Below are 20,993 nucleotides of genomic sequence, written 5' to 3'. Positions count from 1 at the left end.
CTGCATCTGGCTGGCATGAAGTCGAACCCGAAGATCTCGGCGGCAACCACTCTCACCATGATCGGTTTCCTGGTGCCATGGGCATCCACCTCTGCCTGGTGGCGGCTTGATGGATCTCTGCGCGCAAGTAATTGGGGGGGGGGGGGGGGGGGGGGGGGGGCTGGAGCCCCCCCTAGAGCCAGTGTTGCATCCGCCATTGATCTGGGCATCTGGTGTCTCTACTTCTTAATGGACCATAAAAGACTTATTTATCCGCACCATAGTGTGCTTATAGTTTACATAGTAGATGATAAAAAAGAAGATATCTACCTTTGTCACTTCAGTTCCACTTTTATGGCCCCGGAAGCACTAGGGCCTTCTTTAGTTGCGAAATTCAAAATTTCAAATCTATCACATCGAAAGAGAATCTTATATGCATGAAGTATTAAATTTAGACGAAATAAAAAATAAATTGAATAATTTGTTTGTAAATTACGAGACGAATTTAATAAGCCTAATTAGACTATGATTAGACACTAAATTGCCACATTACACTAGGTTCTGTAATTAATTTATATTTAATACTTCAAATGTGCAAAAATTATATTTTTACTTCAAATGTGCAAAAATTATATTTTTACAACTTTATGCGGGCAACTAAAGGAAGCCTAGGTTTTGAAGAAGAAAGGTCAACATCATGCGGTTGGCATTTCAGTTGCTTCAGCTTTTGTACACGCCATTATGATTCGCTCCACGACATTTTTGCCACAAAGGTATTGCAAATAGGTCACGAGAGACAACGGAATGACAGAATTGCTAGTGATTCCCCTCCGCTCCTATTATGAGACGTCTGCTAGCACCAAGTGCCAATTAAGCCTGGAAGAGGGGGCCGCTCCCCAAATCATGCAACGGTGCATTGCATTAGTATATGCTGCGAGGCAGTAGTGCTCCCTGTGTGCCAATAATCCCCATCTGACCCTGCCTTCCTCAGGAGACGTGTTCGCTCGTCAGGCCTGAAACCCGGGGGCGTGCTTCAGCAAGACACCGCGCCCAGAGCGCCCCCCATTGGCTCGTCGCGCACCAGCTCGCGATGACTTCGCGGCGCAGGCTTGCATCGCGATGCGAAAGGCGGCGGCGAACCACAAGAAAAGCCCATCAGAATTCGCGAGGAAACAACAAGCGACGTTCATTCATTCGCGGCTCGCTCACGCGACATTTCTGGAGTCGAACTGCGCGGGTACGGCATCCTTTTCGACAGCAAGGCACCACCAAGAGCTCCCCATGGCGATTGGCGGCGTCGCTTCGGCTGTGGCGCCGGGGAAAAGGATGCGCGCGGCGTTGCCCACGCCGAGCTCGCGTTTCTCCTCCGCGCTTTCCCCTCCGTTCGTCTTCGTCTGCGTTTTCTGGTAGACTGATTGGTTCGGTGTCCATGTCCGTCATTCTTTCGCTCATTCTCTCCTTGTCCAGTAACGGACCAGAACGAGAAACTGTCGCACCTAGCCCAGCTAGCTGATGGAGCACTCCGAACCGACCGGAAACCATGCTCGCTGTTGCGAGTTCCACGCCTGCGTTTCGTTGGACCGCAACGCATCGGGGATCTAGCGCCATGATTGGCACCTAAACTAGTGTCAAATCTCATTGGCTGCCCGCACAGGACCAAGCCCTGCTGCGTCGCGGGCCACTCAGTCGCCACGCTCGCGAGTGTCATCTTGCGCTTCTACCTACATCACCATCGCCTTCTGCTCCGGCCTCCTGTGACCTCCAAATTGCCATTATTTTTGGCGGTTTTCGGAAGCTGCTTGGCCACCTACCAGCTGATTACCTGCGTCATCCAAAATCCACCCTGCTAAAAACAGCGACGTCCCTGCAACGGCCGCGCTGCTTCATTTGGATCCAGTGGATCGAGCGTGCCTTTGGAAGCCCGGCCTGCCTGCTGATTGTTTGGTTTCGGCTGTTGATTTCTGGTCCGAGGAGTTGGTTGGCTCGGGCGCTCGGCCCCAAATCGGAGAGCTACTAGCCTACTACTGCAGCAGACGCCACTGCTCAAGTGGAATCGTGAGGACTGAGGAATCTTCATTGCTTCCCTTGCCTTGCCTTTCCCCGCCCCGTCTCGTATTTTCCTCCGGTGGAGTTTTTTACCTGAACGTCATTTTCATGTTCTCTTCTTCCGAACAATGTCATGTTTACTTTTTGAATAGAATCAATGTCATGTATGTGTCTCGAGAGCGATTTGCGATTGTTTACAGACCAAAGGGGGAGTAGTGGACGACCATATCAAAGGAAAAGCGTCCGTACGTGAGGGCTTGTCTCCGCTGCCAATCGAGCGTCGGAACAAACTGCTCAGTCAGGGAGATTCCGCACAGCACGGCAGGACTTTGCAACCTTCCTTTACGCCGAACAACTTGGGATCTTCTTTTGGGTTTCAGAATGCCCCAAGCGCCTTGTAATAGACGACGTAGCCATCACGAACAGGGGCGGAGCCAGGAATGAAACATAGAGGGAGCCAATTTACTAATACCGACAATCAGGAGGGGCCACACCTTATTAATGAATAACATTAGCAATGAGATTAGAAGATTTTATATGTAGTTACACCAACATTAGGGAGCCATGGCCCCTGCCCGCCCCTGATCACGAACACAAAAGGCAGAGGTTGATGAGGCCGGCAGACCACGGGCGCACGACGATTTGACCGGTTGGACGGACCCGTCTGGAGCCGGGCGGATACTTCGCGCCCGGTGCTGCCCCCGGTGAAGAAGACTGATCGCGCTTCCTGCCTCGGCAGGCGACACGGCCGGCGCCTCCGCCCGTCGCCGTGCGGCCGGCCGGAGAGCGCAGCCCCTGGACCACGAAGCACGCCTATGATTAGGCCTCGTCGACCGCCCGAACATGCAACAGCGGACGAGTTGTCGCCTCACTTTCAGCGCCGGGGGGCGCGGGCTGGTCGACTCGCCTGTCCCTTGCGCCGCTTTCGGCACGCACGGCGCACGGCGGCTGCGTAGGTTTGACCGTTTGAGGGTGGTGGCAGGCTTGCGATTCGTCCGGTGCCCGTCGGCGTTGTTGCGCAGTGGTGCTGGCCTCGCGCGCGGTTTTGGTTGGTTGGTACTTGGGTTGCCCGTGAAGTTCGGGTCTGCAGTCGCGGTCACGCCCATGCGTGCGTGCCTGGGTCGCCAAACATGAAATTCACCGAGCGTTTCGCAGGCTGCTGGGTACTAGGAAGGAAAGGTGGGTATGGATGTAGTAAAAGCATTCGCCGGTTTGGCCCATGCGACGCTGGGGCAACGACCGTGCGTGCCATGCTGCCGTTTTGCCAGACCTTCACTGCCGTGCATCAGCCTTACCGTTTTTAGTGTTAACTACCTTTTCCTGTGAGCCCCGCGGACGAGCATGGTCTCCGGATCGCAATCCCAAAGTCCCCATGCGAATATGCGATTCAAGTGGGGGAAAAGGAGGAGGAAGCACACGTGATTAGAAAAGTACAGAACAGCATCACAAATGGATTAGGTATAGGAATAAGGAAACAGAGTTCCACCCCTGTTGCATGATGATGACACCAATGCCCCGCGCTGCAACTCTGCAAGCTTTTTGGGCCGTGCATCCCTTGGTACACTGAATTGGGCTTCCCGACCCAACCAACAACAACAAACTGTGATGGGAATGTGTGTTTGGACCGCCCCAATACATCAATTGGGCCTTGGTACTAAGTACTTAACAATCGAAACCTGGGTCGATTCCCTCGCCTGGGAGCGCACCACGTCGCCTGGAAAAGCAGCGGCCGTCCGATCGGGTCATCCAACGGCCACGGTAACGGCCTCCTCCGCCGCAGCGCTCCGGCGCCGCCCGAGCCCTGCGCGAGCGCGCGCCGCCGCCGCTGCCCCGTCACCGCCGTGGAGGCCCCGTGCCGCCGTTCGCTTGCTGCTAAGTGGCAGATCCGCCACCGTGCGTAACCGCCGGGCCCGCCGCCGCGTCCGCGCCGAATCCGGCCTCGGCACCGCCGGATCCGGTGCCTGCGGAGCAGCCGCCCGCGGGAGGGGAGGGGAGCCGCCACCAGCGCCAGAGAGGGACTGGGAGAGGGAGGGGCCGGCGGCGCTCGGGGAGAGGGAAGGCCGGCGCGCCACCTCGCCCTCGCTGCCACCGCCGCCGCGGCCGGGAAGAGAGAGAGGGGGAGGGGCGCACGGCACCACGGCGCCGCGCGCAGCCCTCACTCGCGCCCGCCGCCCCACGCGCGGGCCGCCGCGAGCCCTGCCGCTCGCGCAGGAGCCCCCGCAGGCTCGAGGACCTCGCGGTCCGGCCGAGGAGGCAGGAGCGATGAGGGAGGAGGGAAGAGGGAGGGGGCGGCGCGGCCATGCTCGCCCTGGAGGAGGTAGCGGAGTGCACAGGGAGGGGGAGGGCGCGGCTGAGGGAGCTGGGGAGGGGGAGAGCGCGGCGAAGGGGGAGGGGCGGCGGAGATCGAGAGGGAGACGAGGGAGAGGATAGGGAGGGAGAGATAAAGAAGAGAGGGGAAAAAGAAAAAAATAGAGAAAAAAGAAAAAGAAAATGGAGAAATAAAAAAATGAGAAAAAAACAGAAAAATAGGGAAAACTGCAGCAATGATCTCCGAACAAAAACAATGCGAATGCAAAGATAACGAATTGACATATTCGTCCCACCTACGTTGGAATCCTGAAAAAAAATGTTCCAATTGTTACTACTACAATAGCAACACTATACGTACAATTCGATCACCATTCTTCTATGGCTTCTCATGCTACCTCCACAATAACGCATTATATTTCAATATAACCACTACTTCCTAAAAAATAACACGTCTACTAATCGCAGCATATTTTCGAAAATACATTAAATATCGGACTAATTGTGCTCCGCCCTCCCTAATAAACTATCTTACCCGTTGTTTCACCAAAAAAAACGTCAACAAAATAATATACAAAGTTTCATATAAAAAAAGAGTAAAATGCACTGGGGGTCCTTAAACTAGTTGACCTGTTCTGTTTAGGTCCATAAACTTCAAAAATGCATTTATAGGTCCACAATCTATTCAAGTGTGTCACTTGAGGTCCAAAATACATATGACCAGTGTTGGCCGCCTACGTGGACCGCCACGTCCGATCCACGTGGCTGCTGGCCGCCACGCGTGCTCCGCCCTCCCCCTCTCTCTCTTTCTCTCTCTCCCCGTTCTCCCGCGCTGGCCCTAACTGCTCCGCGTCGCGCCGGCCCCGCTCGCCTGCCCCGGCCGGTCGCCGCACCCTGGCCGCGAGCCTGCCATCTGCACGTTATCGGTCGACGTGACGCCCCGCGTCGGCCTCCGTGCCCCGCGCCCATGCTCGGCTCGCTCGCCGCGCTCCGCCGCCGCCCCGCCACGCTCCGCCGCCACAGGGGAGGAGAAGCAGGGGACGGAAGCACGTCCGCCGCGGCCGATCTGCCTTGCCTCGCCACGGCCGCCCAGCCTCGCCAGCGGGGGATGCATGGGATAGGGCGACGCAGCTCGGCGATGGAGGGAGCAGGGGAAGACGGCGGTGAGAAGGCTGCGGGCTGCGGCGACCTCCAAGGGCGCCCGCGAGGAGGAGGAGGGCCACGCCGCCGCGCACAGGCAGGTCGCGCCACATGCAGGGGAGGGAGGAGGGGCAGCCACAGCCGCAGATCCACGAGGACCCGTGGTCGCCGCGAGGACCCGCCGGGCAGGGGAGGGCCGGGTGGTAGGGGCGGCTCCGCCGCCTGGGGGCAGGGGCCAGCACCGGCCCGCGCGCGGCGCCACTGCTGTCGTCGATGAGAGGAGCCGTGGCCGAACTCGAGGGGGGCCGCCGCCTGCGAGGACGAGGATGTCGGAGCTCCCCCCCGCCGCCTGCGACGTTGCCCCGCCGCGGCCGACTGAGCGCCGTCCTGGCCCGCTCCGCCGCTCTGACCTGCCGCGTGTCGGCCCGCCGCCACCGAAGCACACCGGCAGGAGAGGTGGAGCCGGATCCGACAGCGCGCCGATCCGCCATGGCCGGCCGAGCTCCGCCGCGCGCAGATCGGCCATGGCCTTGCTTGCTCGCCGCAGCCCCGCGCCGGCGAGGTAGAGGAGGACGTGGTCGCCGGGGCGTCGGGCAGGAGGGCCTCTCCGCCGCCAGCCACGCCTCGCCGGGGCTCCGGCCCCTCCGCCGCGGCTCGCCTTGCCGGCGGCGCAGGGGGGAGAGAGGGGGCGGCGCCGGCTAGAAATGGGAGGCGGAGGCGCGGTGCAGGGGTAGAACGGGGAGAGAGAGAAAGAGAGAGAGGGGGGGAGGGCGGAGCACGCGTGGCGGCCAGCAGCCACGTGGATCGGACGTGGCGATCAACACTGGTCATATGTGTTTTGGACCTCAAGTGACACACTTGAATAGATTGTGGACCTATAAATGCATTTTCGAAGTTCATGGACCTAAATAGAACATGTCAACTAGTTTAAGGACTCCCAGTGCATTTTACTCTAAAAAAAGTTAAAAATCAGGTCACGCGCAGCGTTGCTGCGCGGCCTTTCTAGTGTTTTTGAGATATGGTACCAAGTACTACTAGTAACTGGTATTTTCTTCTTGGGCCTCATTCCTTCCTAACGATATTTCAGCCCATCGTAATTGTAAGTTGTTGCTGCATGAATCACTGAACACTCTGACGCCTCATGCCTCCACATTCGCAACGGACGCATGGCATGGAAATATGGAATCGCCGTTTGTGTCAGTGTCACTTGCCAGTTGCCACGCCATGTCACCACACCGCATGTAGGATAGCACGAGCACTTCGGCTGTTTTTTCTTTGAAGAAGAGGTGCATCGCTCGCACAGTCTGAATTTTACTGCCGAAGATCGAGCACGTTGGCACAAAAAAAAACTCAACTATCTATGGGATACCGTTGGAGTGCTTCGACCAACTAGTCTAACAACCTTTGGCAAAAAAAAATGATTAGATGTAATTTTTTGTGCATAATAACTCGTGGAGAGCACAAATATTAAGATAGTTGCGTTGCAGACCGCCAACTCCGACCTAATACACGAGGACACAATTAGTTTTCTGACAAACTGAACCTCCACATCGCAAGAGACAAGCTTGTTTCCTGGAAGATGTTCCAGGTGCCGGAAACCGGTTTTCTTGTTCCCCCTCTGCTTTCATTTCAATCCTAAGCTGGCAAATCCCTCACGATCGCGACCGGCTGCGCGATTCTGAAAAAAATCGCTCATCTAATCACGTGAAGGACACTCACAAACCTTTTTTTTTGTTCCGTCTTCTTTATGCGTCGAAATTCGAATTAGACGACAGGCACACACATGTACTGATGGACCGCCGATAATAAAGCACTCGTACTACTGGTACATGGCTGAATCACTGAACACGATTCATTCAATCATTCTGATCACAAGGCACAAGTTGACATTCCTCCGCACACGTTCGCATATTTTAAGCACCCTGCATGCCCGCACAAAGTACTCTACTGCATCTGAAAGCGAAAGGCGAGCATCGGCCGACCCTCTGATTGGATTTTCGGGTTGCATGTTCAGATGCCGGACCTGCTTTTCTCTGCATCTTTGCTCCTCCCATCATCTTCGGCATCTGCGACTCTGGCACTCTGCGATTGCCATGTCCCTGTCCTAAAACTCCCACCGGAGAGTAATTTAACCGAGAGACGCCAGAGACAGACAGACAAGTTTTGCCGTGTCAAGATGGCACGTACGGTACCGTAGACGGTAGACCGGAACGTGCAAAGTCCAACTCAAAAATTTCCTCGCCTCGTGCGCTCTCCGATTCAACGGAAGCACCTGCGTGGCGTTCCAGCTGGTCCAGTGTTGATGGATGTAGTAACAATGATACCGATACAGATGGCCTGGCGAATCTAGCAACAGATCAAGCGGGGGCTTTCTTTCTTCTTCCTTTCCTTCTTCCTCATTCTTTCTCCTCAAAATGAAGGGGGCTCAAGGGGGATCCATTGTTTGTGAGGGTCTAGAGGGAGCCCCCTAGACCCACCGCTAGCTCCGCCTCTGATCGCTTAGATAGCAAGTAGCAAGTGTTTGACTTAGCAAGCTAATCCTCTTATTTTTCCCTATTTTTTTATAAACTATTTTGCCCTATTAATGTGAGCCAGTAAATTTAGATCAGCCCCGGCATGGGATGGCTGCTAAGTGTTACTCTCTTCTTCCACTTTTATAAGGCCCACACGCATATTAAAATTCAAACTTTGATATTTTTTTCAAAGGATTGTGGGAGCTCTGGTTTGTCATTTAAGAAGAAGAAAGCAATTCAAAAAGTTTACAGAGCCTGATTTACACAGATAAAGTAATTCTCACTCTCAAGGAAAACAGAACTAAACAAAGAATTAAGCATTAAACAAAGATAACTTTGGCCTTCCAAAGGACGAACTCCTGCATCTCAAACTTGATTTGATTGTCTTTGACCAATGATTTGACTATTATTTTTTATTTTTATAATATAAATTTTATATGATTGGATTCATAATCAGATATATTTTACCATAATTATAAATTTATAGCCATAAGTGATATAATATATGATAAATGAATGATCAAAGTTTTATTTGGAAGACCCTACCATGTTATATTATGCCTTGTAAAAGACTAAAAGTGGAAGGAGTAAGGATGAAGTAATCAATGAGGCCAAGTGTGTCTCACGCAGATATTTCTCTGAATCACGAACGTATTCAGATATTTTACACATTGGCAAAATGAAGAAAGCAGCTCTTGTTGAAATATTAATATGCAAAAGAAAAACAAAGCAGCAGAATTCTGTTGACGCAAAAATCAACACACTGGAATCCGAGGGCAAGTATTCGCCAAGCTCCGGAAAGTCAACCAAGCGTGCCAGTCAATTTGACCTGCAATTGACAAGGGATAAATAAAGTAAAATCCGAGAGCGTATCGGCTGAAATTCCGAATGTCTCTCAGGTGGCGTATCGGCAAGGCTCTGCCGATACAGAAAACAATAACAGATCGGGTAAGATAAACGTGTATTAAAAACGATCTAAGGGAGATCGGCAAGAGGCTGCCGATATCGATATGCAACAGACGGCTTTGATCTAAACCAACACGTGCCAGAAAACAATGCACAAACCCACGAATGTATGGATCTGAACAAAGCTGAGCTTACAACCAATCTAACCGGCTTTGCAAGATTTAATGTGAAAACAAGAGAACTAACAGCTGATTAAATAATCGTGAAGACGGGTAATTTGTTAATTAATCTAGACGAGATGACAGCGATACGCCCGGAAGTCAAAGCCTAAATATAATTCGATAATTTTTTAATAGATCTGAACGAAGCGACAGCGATACGCCCGGAAGCTAAAGTTCAGATTTACTCGATAAACGAAAACTTACCAGCAGATCAAGTTGCTCGAATGTGAGGCGTCCTTGATCAACTCGAAAGAACTCGCCGAAAAGAAAAGAAAAATGGCGAAGTCGCCGAAAAGTAAATTGCAAGTAAAAAGTAGAGTTTGTTTGTTGATCGTGTGATAAATCTTTTACAACGGACGGAGTACATATTTATAGCCTAGACATCCTATCCGGTTACGGCACACCAAACTTGCTAGAAAAGAAACATCTAAACAAACTATAATATTAAGATACACGGATTCTAATTCCCTTTCTGTAAAATCCTTGCTAATAATAGCCTTTGCCGATCCGGCGACGAGAAGAGATAATTCCATATGTATGACCAACCAGACCCCTTACGCGTGGCGTGGACCAGCACTCCAGCCGTAGCCTTCCCTTTCTTTATTCAATCACCTCTTGCTTGCATGTGTAAGTCTTTCCTTTAATCTTGCCTTCTCTTTATTCTAATCAGATTCGCATGCACGAGCTTTCTTCGTAGTTAATTAATCGGGCCACTACCTTTAATCACCGTGTATGCAAATTAGGAGCACCTCCCTAATATACGTGCATGTGTGCTCGCCCATGTTCCCAGACTTCCTGGAAGAACCGACGCCATTAGAAACTTGTCGATTGCTAACGATGCATGCTTGATCCTTCTTGCTACGACTCCAGCGCACCTATGCCACTAGCCGATAATTTTTATAATTCAGATTACATCGGATTTGTCAAAATCGGTGTCAACAAATTCAGTGATTTGAGGGGAGTTGTTGAGGAGCCCTGTAACTCTGTGAGCCGTGCTCCGGCCCACTTGCCAGCTTCACTTGTAATCCGCAAAAGTGGCCCACCACCGGGCCAGCAGCTGGGCCCACACAACTAGACCGAACACGACTCAGATAAAGCGCGCCGCCTCATTCCCACGCAGCAAACGGCGCCCAGCAACCAGCACACGCGTTTCCCAATTCCCACCAAAGGCACCCGCTCTGTTTCGCTGATTCCCTGCGCCGCTCCGGCCGTCTCCATGGCCGCCTCCTCCTCCACCGCCGCCGCCGCCACAGCCACCGCCATGTCTAGAACCGCCTCAGGAGGGAGCGCGCTTCCGGGCCCTCCGCCACCAACGCCATCGAACCACCACGCGGGGCCGTCCGCCGTGGCCTCTGGGGGCACGGACGCCACGCTCTCTGCTTTCCTGCAACGCCTGCTCCTCTCCTCCCCGGCTCCGCAGCTCCGGTCGCCACTCGTCGCTCGGTCGCGGGCGTCGCCCTCGCTCCCGCCTCTCGTCTCGCTCGAGGACCCCGACCAGCGCGCCGTCTGCGACGCCGCCGACGTGGGCTACTTCCACCTCGCCGGGCACGGCCTCCCTTCCGAGCTGCCGTCCTCCGCGCTCTTCGAGCTCTCACAAATCGACGCGTCCTCGCGTGGACAGTCGAATCTTCGCACGCTCGGATTCTCCGAGGAGGAGGAGGAGCAAGACCCGGACGGCGGCGCCAACGACCCCGCCGTGGTGTTCGACGCCTGCGAGGGGGACATGGACGCGCTCCCGGCTGCTGCGGAGTACGCGCGGCGGATGAGGGACGTGGGCATGCGGGTGGTGGCGCTGCTGTCCGGGTACCCTGACGCGGGATTCCGGGAGGAGCCGTTCGCGGAGGGGAGGAGGAAGGCAAGGTGCCTCGTGTGGGCTTCCAAGGTCTCCGCCGGCGATACTGCTCCTCCGGCCGCAGGGAAGGTGAAGGCGTACCCGTACGTCGTCGGCCTTCACTGCCAATGGGAGGCGTCCGGGAAGGAAGCGGCACCGGCGAGCTGGGTGATGAACGACGGCGGCGAGTGGGTGGCAGTTGGCGCCCGCGACGGCGCGCTCCTTGTCACCATCGGCGACATTGCTCAGGTACTTGCGTGCAATTCTCTCAATTTGACTAATGTGAAAATCACAGGATATCCAATGAACATTCCAACTGAAATTTGCAATAGGATCTTAAGAATCTTAAGAAAAAACAAACAATAGAAGATATTACATAAGCACTGTTGCTATTCTTGTTGGTTTGGTCAAAAATTAGATGCCAGTTTAGTGCTCTTGTACACGCTAGAGGTTTTTAGTGCTACTGCAACAGAACGTACAAAATCCAGACTCAGATACGGAGAGCATCAACGGCATCAGTTTCTTTTTTTGAAAATACACAACGGCATCAGTTTCTAAAGTAGGTTGCGCATCAGCAATTCAGGGTCACCACTCAATTTTAATTTTTGACCCGGTTAGCCAATCAGGCCCCATGTCTGCATCAGCTGGTGTATCACTCACCGATCACCGCTCAATTTGGCGCAGAGACACATAAATTAGTCAAGCGTCCCCGCTTTTCAAACGCAAAAGCGACCATCATGTATCACACGAGCTGTTCCTCAAATCTTCACTCTTCAGGAAGCAGTAGCACTCATCTTTTGTTGCCATGATTTCTTTTGGCTCGCGTGCTAGGTGTGGAGCAATGGCAAGTTGAGGAAAGTGAGAGGGATGGCTCGCCCCAACTCCGTAACCATGGACACGCAGCATGGCGAGACTGACCGCTTAACTCTGACAGTCCTCATCACTCTGTCTCTGGACAACATCATCTCGCCCTTGGTCCCGCCCTCCAATGCCGCCGGAGAAGCCGACGACGACCGGGACGACGAGGCAAATGATGCCGGAGCTGACGGAGATGAATGGAGGTTTCACTCTTTCCTGCTGGAGGACTATGCGTGGAGAGTGTATCACCAGCGGCTTCAGTTCAAGGATCCATTGATCCGGTACCGGATATGAAATTGCTAGGATGATTTGTAGCTTTGTTCTTTTCGTTTGTGTGCCATGTACACTCATGTGTCATGTGTGACTTTGTGTTGTGATCTACTGTTTGGCTTTGGAATGGTTTGTGCACGAGTACACGACATGAGCAAGGAATTGCCTGACTTGATTTTAACTGAGAAACTCATCGTCGCATTACTTTCTTTCACCTCGCATTACTTTCTTTCTTTTTTTTCTCTTTCACTTTGTATCTTTATTTCGTATATGCACAACAATGGAGAGTGCCTGTTCTGTACCGCCGAAGAAGATTGTTTCCAGCTCTCCATCGGCTGCACCCGTAGCAGAAATTTCTGGACTTTCATTGGCCTTGATCTTGCCTCCCTCCCGGAAGCACTTGGTGTTGATCAACTTTGGATAGTCAACCCTTTCCAGGAAAATGACCGCAGAATTGCCAGCACGATCCTCATCTGTGTTATTTGGAACATTTGGAAATGCAGAAACCTGAAAGTTTTCAGGAACGAAGACGAGAGTAACCTCCTACTGTCGAGAAGATGTCATGAAGATCTTGTTCTTTGGTCGAACCGATGCTCTTCTTCTGCCGGAAGATTAAAATTAGTTGAGTGGAGTAATTTTTTCTCTGTGTAACTAGTTGTAATCAGGAGCCTTTTTGCTTTCTCCTGTTCCTTTCTCTTTTCTTTCCCCTTCTCCCACTTGAGCTGCTGGGCTTTGTAACATCTTTGTAATTTCTTTTGTAATATCTTTTGTAACAATGTCTATATAATGCAATAAAGTTCAGGCAACCCTTGGGTTGCCGTAGTTTTCCTCAAAAAAAAATCTTTATTTCGTATATCTGCCAGCAACAACTCAACTACACCTGTAGAAATCTTGGAGAAATGAAAAATGTAATTTGATCATGAAGCGGTTAAATAAAAATGAATCGAAGCCGAGTTTAACTACACATGGCCTGTGGTTCCGACTTTGAACTAAAAGTGTACAAATCGTTCTGTTTAGCTGGTTTGTCAACCAGCCAGCCAGTAGTATTTTTTTCTCACACCAAATTAGCCACCGGCCACCAACCAGCAATACTTTTTTCTTAAACAAATCAGCACCAGCTACCAGCCACTGCCAGCGGATAGAGCGATTGAAGGAAAGGAAATGATGTGGCCCGGCAGTAATCCTGACAATGAGATTGATCCCCAATTTAACACTATAGATGAGCCATGCGTGAGCATTCTGTTGACAACTAAAATTGGCATTTGACAATACCGACCGGTCTGACCGGTACGCTCTAGCGGTCTGACCGGTCAGACGCTGTAGTCCGTCCGGCAGCAGCCGACCGGTCTGACCGGTAGGGTCGACCGGTCCAAGTGGAATCCGAGTACAACTAGGGATTTTAATAGATTTAGATCTTGTAATAGGATTTCTTGTGGGATAAGTCCACCCCACCCTATAAATATAAAGGGTCACGGCCGATTAGGTATCCAATCGATCAAATCAATACAACTTTTATCTTTTTACTTTTCTCTTGCCCTAACTTTTCCAATCTACTATTTGCTGTTCCTCCGTCGTCTCTACGTCGATTGAGGGCGTTCTAGGTGGCCTGCCGACCCTAGAACAACCGAGCTAAAGAAGCTAGAGATTCTCAAAAGTCCAATGAAAAACCTAATCGTCCTGTTTATGTGCTCGGGTGTGATTCCAATTGTTCGGACGATGAAGGTAAAGATGTTTATACCGCTGAATTTGTTTGGTCCTCTAATGATAAACCTTGCGCTTGCGGTTCTCTTAAGCCGATTCCTAAAGATCGGCAAGAAAGATTTACTTTTGATGTATCCAAATGTGAGAGGATATTTGATGAATTAAATAAGAATGGTTACATCAAGATGTCGCATGTCATACCGCCGCTTGAAGAATTAAAGCGGCGAGCTTATTGCAAATTTCATAATACTTTCTCTCATGCGACTAATGATTGTAATGTGCTTCGGAGACAGATTCAATCGGTTGTTAATGAAGGCCGAATAATTGTTCCACAAATGAAGGTGGATCAGAATCCTTTCCCTGCACATACACATGTGCTTGAATTGAGTAATCCTAAAGTGTTAATTCAGCCAAATCAAGCCGAATCAACAAAAGGGAAAAATATAATCATTGGTGAAGAAAGGTCTGAGCCTTCGAAATCTTATCAGGAAGCTCCAGCAAAGAAGGTCCCTGAAGATTCATTGAAGAATTCAACGCTCGGGGGGCAAGAACAGAAGAAGGGCGCCAGGTCTGCTCAGACCGGTCTGACCGGTCTGGAGACCGGTCTGACCGGTCGATCTGGAATTTCTGGAAAGAATTCCAGAAACAAGAAAGAAAAAGAAAGGCCGAGTTTTAAAGAACTCTTGGCCAAATATGAGAAGAAAGGAGTCGTCCAGAGGCAGAGGGAACGGCCGGACAAAGTCAAGGATATAAATCCGTCATCGTCTCAAGAGCAATCGAGTTTGAGCCAAGGTAATTCATTTAATGGACCGATTGCTCCATGGAATTGATGGTATCCTTGTTATATGCCTTTGGATTACAGTAGGATGCACATGCAGTTATATTATATTCATTATCCTTCTATATATCCGAGCTTTGCTTCACAAAGACCGATTAGCGATAATCTGGTTAAAAAGAACATTGATTGCAGCAAGGAGTGTGAGAAGAACATAAAACAAGATTCAAAATATCTACAGCCGAAGTGGTGTCCTTCAGGTTTGTCTCACACCCAAAAGAGGAGGCTGCAAAGGATGCGTAAGAAAGAGTCCATGGAACAGCAAGCAGAGGTTATACCAACAAGGTCGGCGACCATGAAGCAGGTATGGAAGCCCAAACAAGTTGTTTCATCATCAACTTGAGGAAGAAGCAAGATACGGCCGATAAATTGTTATCGCCCTTAGACAATTTTGGTTCAGAAGAGTGTTCTTTGGCACGCAAGCTTTGCCAAAGAACAGGGGGCATATGTTGACAACCAAAATTGGCATTTGACAATACCGACCGGTCTGACCGGTACGCTCTAGCGGTCTGACCGGTCAGACGCTGTAGTCCGTCCGGCAGCAGCCGACCGGTCTGACCGGTAGGGTCGACCGGTCTGACCGGTCCAAGTGGAATCCGAATACAACTAGGGATTTTAATAGATTTAGATCTTGTAATAGGATTTCTTGCGGGATAAGTCCACCCCACCCTATAAATATAAAGGGTCACGACCGATTAGGTATCCAATCGATCAAATCAATACAACTTTTATCTTTTTACTTTTCTCTTGCCCTAACTTTTCCAATCTACTATTTGCTGTTCCTCCGTCGTCTCTACGTCGATTGAGGGCGTTCTAGGTGGCCTGCTGACCCTAGAACAACCCTATGTGCGCCTGCCCCGACGGGTCTTCCCGGGCTAACGTTCGTAGGCTTCGTCACCGTTCTGCCGGCGGCGATCGGTCTGACCGCTCCAAGGGACCGGTCTGACCGGTCTACGCAGGAGGCGCTGCAGCGAGCTGCCTCTTCGCGCCGCACGTTCGAGTGCGTTCGTGTGTTGATCCTGAAAGGCGTCAACACATTCACATCTCAAATTTGTGCCTCTCAAATGCTCCCGATGATTTCATTTTATTTTCTCGTCTACAATGCTTTATTTCAATCACTGATGAAGTGTAGACTGTATTCTACCTTCGTTCTTGTGTCTCTTTTGGCAGGGTAGGAGTAGGGATGGCAACGGATATATACCGACGGGTAGTGGCCACCCATACCCGTATCCATTAGGACTAAGTTTTACCCGTTGGGTTACCCGTACCCGCATACGGGTAAGAAAATGCTTCCATACCCGTACCCGCGCGGGTAATTTTTACTTAATGGGTAACCCACACCCGAAATCATACTCGAGTATTACATATAAATATTAGACATACACATGAAAAATAAATCATTCCAAGCTTCATTGCAATAAGCTAATGGGCTATATGGGTTAAAATGAGTTAGAGAGGGTTCAACAATATATATACTAGGAGGGTTTAATTGGATTTGAGCTAAATTCATATGTCATATGAGCTAAAATGAGTTAGGCACTTAGGTTCGTTTGTTCTTTCTGCGGGTATTTCTTACCCGCGGGTAGACGGGTATGGGTAGTATAAATCCGCACCCGTACCCGCCATACCCGACGGGTATAGAATTTTGCCCAATAATGTACCCACGGGTCGAAAAGTCATTTCATATCCATCTTCTTATCGGGTAAAACTCGTCGGGTACTCGGATTTCGGGTACGCATTGCCATCCCTAATTAGGAGGCATGTCAAATTTCAGGCAGCATTTCATGCCACAAATTCTATGAAAATTGAACTACGTCTCAGGGAAGTAAACATGACAAACGTAAGTCATCCATATGTCCTTGACTGTTGCTGATGAATTCAAGTGCAATAGAATAACATTTAGAAGATTGTTTGTAGGAAGCTCCCTAATCTGTTCCTTGCGTTAGTTTTAGATGTTAACGGTGTTAGCAGCCACGTGAAAAGATCATTTTATCCGTATTTGTATATTTACAACCAAATTGATATTGGTACATGCTTTAGAACATTTTGAAAAACATTTTTGAACATAGGAAGGGCCAAATTAGGGAGAAAATAAAGTTAAGAGGTCATATAGTGAAGTTTTGAAAAAAATAAGACCAAGAAAAAGAAAGGAAGAGCTATCTTACGGGCCGAACCAAGCGCGCTACAGCCCACGCCCCGCACGCGTTCCGTGGGCGCGGAGCTGTTGCGGATTGCCCCGCCGCCGAGCCCAAGCAACATACTACCCGTCGGCGGGCGGCGGCCATCGGAGTCCACCACCATCCTCCCCTGCCGCGGTCGCCACTTCACCTGAAGAAGGCACGGCGGTGCTGGTCGCCGCTTCCCCTGGGGAACGAGCTCCTGCGGAGTTTACTCAGGATATGGGAGGTAGGAGCTGCAGCGTCTGCAAGGAGGCGTCGTCAAAGTACAAGTGCCCCTCCTGCCGCACGCCCTAGTGAGTCTACCCACAAGCCTTCTCTGCCGTAGTGCGTGGTTATATCTGCTCTTGCCAAGCGTAGGGCTTGGTGTTTCAGTAGAAGAGTATCTGGGCTATCTCGGTTGGGTTAACTCGGCGTTGATTCGGGCCAACGTTACGGTATTCGTGCAATTTCCTTGCTGAGGTTCATGGATTGGCCTTGTGTTTTTTTTCTTGGGTTGGGGGGGGGGGGGTGGGGGTGGGAGGAGCAACGGTTGGCTAGGGTTCATGGAACAAAGTGATTGGACCTGTCTGGATTATGAGCAACTGAAGTTTGCTTTTAGCTTACTGTCCGTACATACAATCAGTTAAGAAACTAATATACCTACAATTCCAGCATTACGATGACAATGCTGGGTTGATGTTTCTTATGCTTGGTGGGAATTTGGAGCAGATTAGTACCACATACTGAGAAATGCTACATTAATCGAAGTAAATGTTTGCAACTTTTCCTAAATGAAAGTAGTGCAGACATTTACCTGCAAGAAACATAAACTTGACCCTCTGAGTCAGGTATCACAAATTTGGCTTTAGCTAGTGTCTGTACCATGTGTCATTTTTTTAACCTACCGATAGCCTTTATTTAGAATCACAACTTAAGGATATCACCAAACGTTTCAGCCTTCAGGTAATGCAATTGGTCTTTCTTAACTCATCTGATAATTAAATCAAGTCACATTCTTTTACTTGCTATCACTTTAGGTCTGTTTAAAATTGTGCCCCAAAAAATCTACATGAATGCTCCAAATTAACTGAAAGCATTACTTGTCAACCTTCCCCCCTTTCTTTTAATAGCTGAGCCTAATATACCATCTCATTATCCTTTGCAGCTGCTCTGTCACATGCTTTAAAAAACACAAAGGTACTTCTGTGCTATCCTTACCTTGCTTGCTGTTAGCCTTAAATTTCTTCAGTGGTTTCATATTTCTCTTACAAGACTAAAGAGTAGCTTGCAGTTTGCCAACCTAAAATTTTGAATGATTTAATATATTCGACAAGACTAAAGAGTACCTTTGAGTGCTTTTTATACTGTGATAACCCTTTGATCTTCCTTTTCAACTCCCCCCCTCCCATCCCTAATCACCAAGTTTGATTGTTTCTGAGAGCCGTAGAAACATGCTTGCAAGCTGTAACAATCAAGTATATAAGATCCAGGTGTCTCATGAATATTAGTTGTGATTTGGTGCTAAATATTGCTTTCTCTTTGCAGAGGAATCATGCCAAAAGACATTGGTTCAGGAAGAAATTAGCAAGTCACCGCTGCAGGAGGAAGTTAGTGAGTGCTCTAGCTTTTGGGATATAATTATTAGGATGCAATTGCTTTCTTAACGTACCGGGGAGCGGGGATTCATTCTAGTTACAACAGGAGTATGATGTGTAATCCTGACTGTTATTTGCATGCTCTTGTCCCTATTTATTACCTATCACTTTGACAACTTCCTTGAGTGTAGAACTGTAGATATCAGCTTTTGTTAGTTCATTAAACAATAGGGTACAGGTGTTCTATTAGGGAGTTAATGTTTTCTTGACAACCATAGTGTAATTTCTTGCTTCAAATGTAATTTATTTTGTTAGAAGAAAACTTGCTTACTCTTTATTTTGTTAGAGGAAGAAAACTTGCTTACTAAATTACTATTGGTGTCCGAAATATCTGCAGCATTTATTGACCCAAATAAAAGGGCTCAAACCAGTATGCTCTGTTTATGAGCCCATGCTGTACTTGAAGGTGTTTTGTAATACTTGGAATGATTCCTATCGCAACCTATAAGAATCTATGGTAATGTATTCTATTTTTTGCAGCACGGAGCTCTGGGTTGGTGGAAGATGGAACAAAGTGCCCTAATGACAAGGATCCGCATCCCTCTTTATGTAAATACTTATACAACATACTGTTCCATAATTGCATTTAGTATTTTTCACTAAAATTGGTTAAGGTCAGGCTTAATATACTATAATCATATTCCCATTATGAATGTTTGCGGGACCGCCAACAACCACGTCCAACTCTTTAATCAAATTAATTTAAAATGGTTATCTAAAGTATAATACATAATGCTGTTATTGCCTCCTTATGTGCTTGCAATAATTGTAGCTCCTTGTTTTTCTGCAGCACCAAACACCACATGCCCTGCAAAATCTCCAAATACAGTATGCCCTATAAAAGCTCTTGAAGTTGAGGACCCAAGCTGGCTTGTTGATAACAATAGACTAATGTCTTTAGGTATGGTCTGCCGTACCACCAAGACACCAAGTTTGACTATGTATTACATTTTTAGGTACTTCATGTTGTGTTAATAATGTGGATTAGTTATTAAATAACTAAAAGGAAGGATACTAGCATCATACTAGAATCAGAATGCCCCCTCAACATCTCATACATTTACTCCAACTTAACGAACATCATCCCATTTTCGATCCGTTGTATACATTCTCAGTTGCAGTTTTGTTGACATATATAGAAACAATCCGTGAATATTACTTTAGCGTCTAATCTAGGGAAACTTTTATGGGATATCTTACACAAACCATGATTAAACAAGTTCTGATCCTTCACGCATGATGCGTAATGTCATTTATTATTTTCTTTGTCTTCTAGAATGCTACTTTATTCACCCTTTAAGATGTTTAGTAAACTACCGTCCTCACCTGGAGTGCTCGAAGTATGCAAGTGCTGAATTCATGAATGTCCAAGTTATCAAAGGCTAAGTGCAGTTTTCTTTACATGAACTTCCTATCTTTCACAGTGGAAGTGAAAGAGATCCGAGATGCTCTGAGGGATCCTGAACTGCAGAAAATGATACTTAAAATTGATGGGTCTTCGGAACCAGAAAAGGTCAGTCTTCATAGTTCATTCACCTATGAAAATTGCTAAGTTTGAAATGTGTTTGTATTCATATCTTCTGCTAGCTGCCCAAATAGCACTTGACATACCTATCATAGTGCATCTGATTCAAAACAAAACACTCAGAACAAATGTGGGTGTAGAATTCTTTCCTTCATCCCATGGGAATAGTAAACCTCACCTCTATTTCTCATCCTTTGTCATGACTATGATATATATATGAATAGTTGACTAAATCCAAATAGGCCCATGCCACTTAAATTGACAGCAGTAGATATGGGTCTAAGCTACTCACATATATTTCTTGATTTTTGGAGTTTTCTTTTATTCACTATGTCTACCCTCTCATTAATTTGTCTGTAGGTATTGGAGAAAGTGATGGAAGGTCAAGCTTTTCGCCAGTTCACCGATAAGGTATCCAGCCATCTCAGTTTGCCTCGCCTTTAATCATCTCATTTCCATGGAAAAACTCTAAACATAATAACCAAACTTTTATAAACCACATTACTCCTGCTGCAGATTCTTGACATTGTCAGTCCACAAGAATGATCGCCTATCCTGTTTGGTGGAACTCTGATGCTGGAGAAAATAGAGGCATCCAGGTAAACAAGGGAAATCAGAGCACCTCATCTCTGTTTTTCATTACCAGGATGGGGTTACCTGGTGAATGGAATTTATGGTTGCTGCAAAAAATCTCAGTTACCAAAGAAATGTCCTAGTTGGTAGCATCCTACATTTCGGTCCAGCGACCTGTCAAAGCTCTATATTAGTGTCGTATAGACAGCGACTCTATACTGACTCTGGAGAGGATGCTGGGAAGAAAAATAATGGGTGGATGCTTCCACTGACCACTGTATTTCTCCTTCGTGCTCTTTGACAGATGTGAGCTAAGTTGAACGATCAATGCCTGCGAAAGTTCTTGCCGTAATCTTTTGTTTTCGACCTTTTGTTTTCTGAAAATCTTGTTTCCATCCTGGCATCATTTTATGGAGCCATTGCTCTAGGAATTTCGGATTTGGATCTCGTTTGCCCTTCGTAATAATCCGCAGT

General features: G+C 48.7%; 2 protein-coding genes across 2 annotated transcripts; both read left to right on the top strand.

Moving 5' to 3' along the window:
* Positions 1–10,239: 10,239 nt before the first annotated feature.
* Positions 10,240–12,275, top strand: LOC120676317 (gibberellin 2-beta-dioxygenase 3-like). The gene is made up of 2 exons (XM_039957553.1): positions 10,240–11,192; positions 11,775–12,275. Exons 1-2 carry the CDS (start codon positions 10,329–10,331, stop codon positions 12,093–12,095), a joined length of 1,185 nt encoding a protein of 394 aa, XP_039813487.1. The 5' UTR covers positions 10,240–10,328; the 3' UTR covers positions 12,096–12,275.
* Positions 12,276–16,799: 4,524 nt separating this feature from the next.
* On the top strand, positions 16,800–20,882 carry LOC120672577 (zinc finger HIT domain-containing protein 3-like). The gene is made up of 8 exons (XM_039953066.1): positions 16,800–17,080; positions 17,932–17,963; positions 18,312–18,377; positions 18,902–18,970; positions 19,212–19,322; positions 19,846–19,934; positions 20,307–20,357; positions 20,463–20,882. Exons 1-8 carry the CDS (start codon positions 17,007–17,009, stop codon positions 20,490–20,492), a joined length of 522 nt encoding a protein of 173 aa, XP_039809000.1. The 5' UTR covers positions 16,800–17,006; the 3' UTR covers positions 20,493–20,882.
* Positions 20,883–20,993: the final 111 nt, after the last annotated feature.

The sequence above is a fragment of the Panicum virgatum genome, chromosome 5N (genome assembly GCF_016808335.1).
Source record: "Panicum virgatum strain AP13 chromosome 5N, P.virgatum_v5, whole genome shotgun sequence".
Lineage (NCBI taxonomy): Eukaryota > Viridiplantae > Streptophyta > Magnoliopsida > Poales > Poaceae > Panicum > Panicum virgatum.
This window is presented reverse-complemented; position numbering and strand designations above follow the sequence as displayed.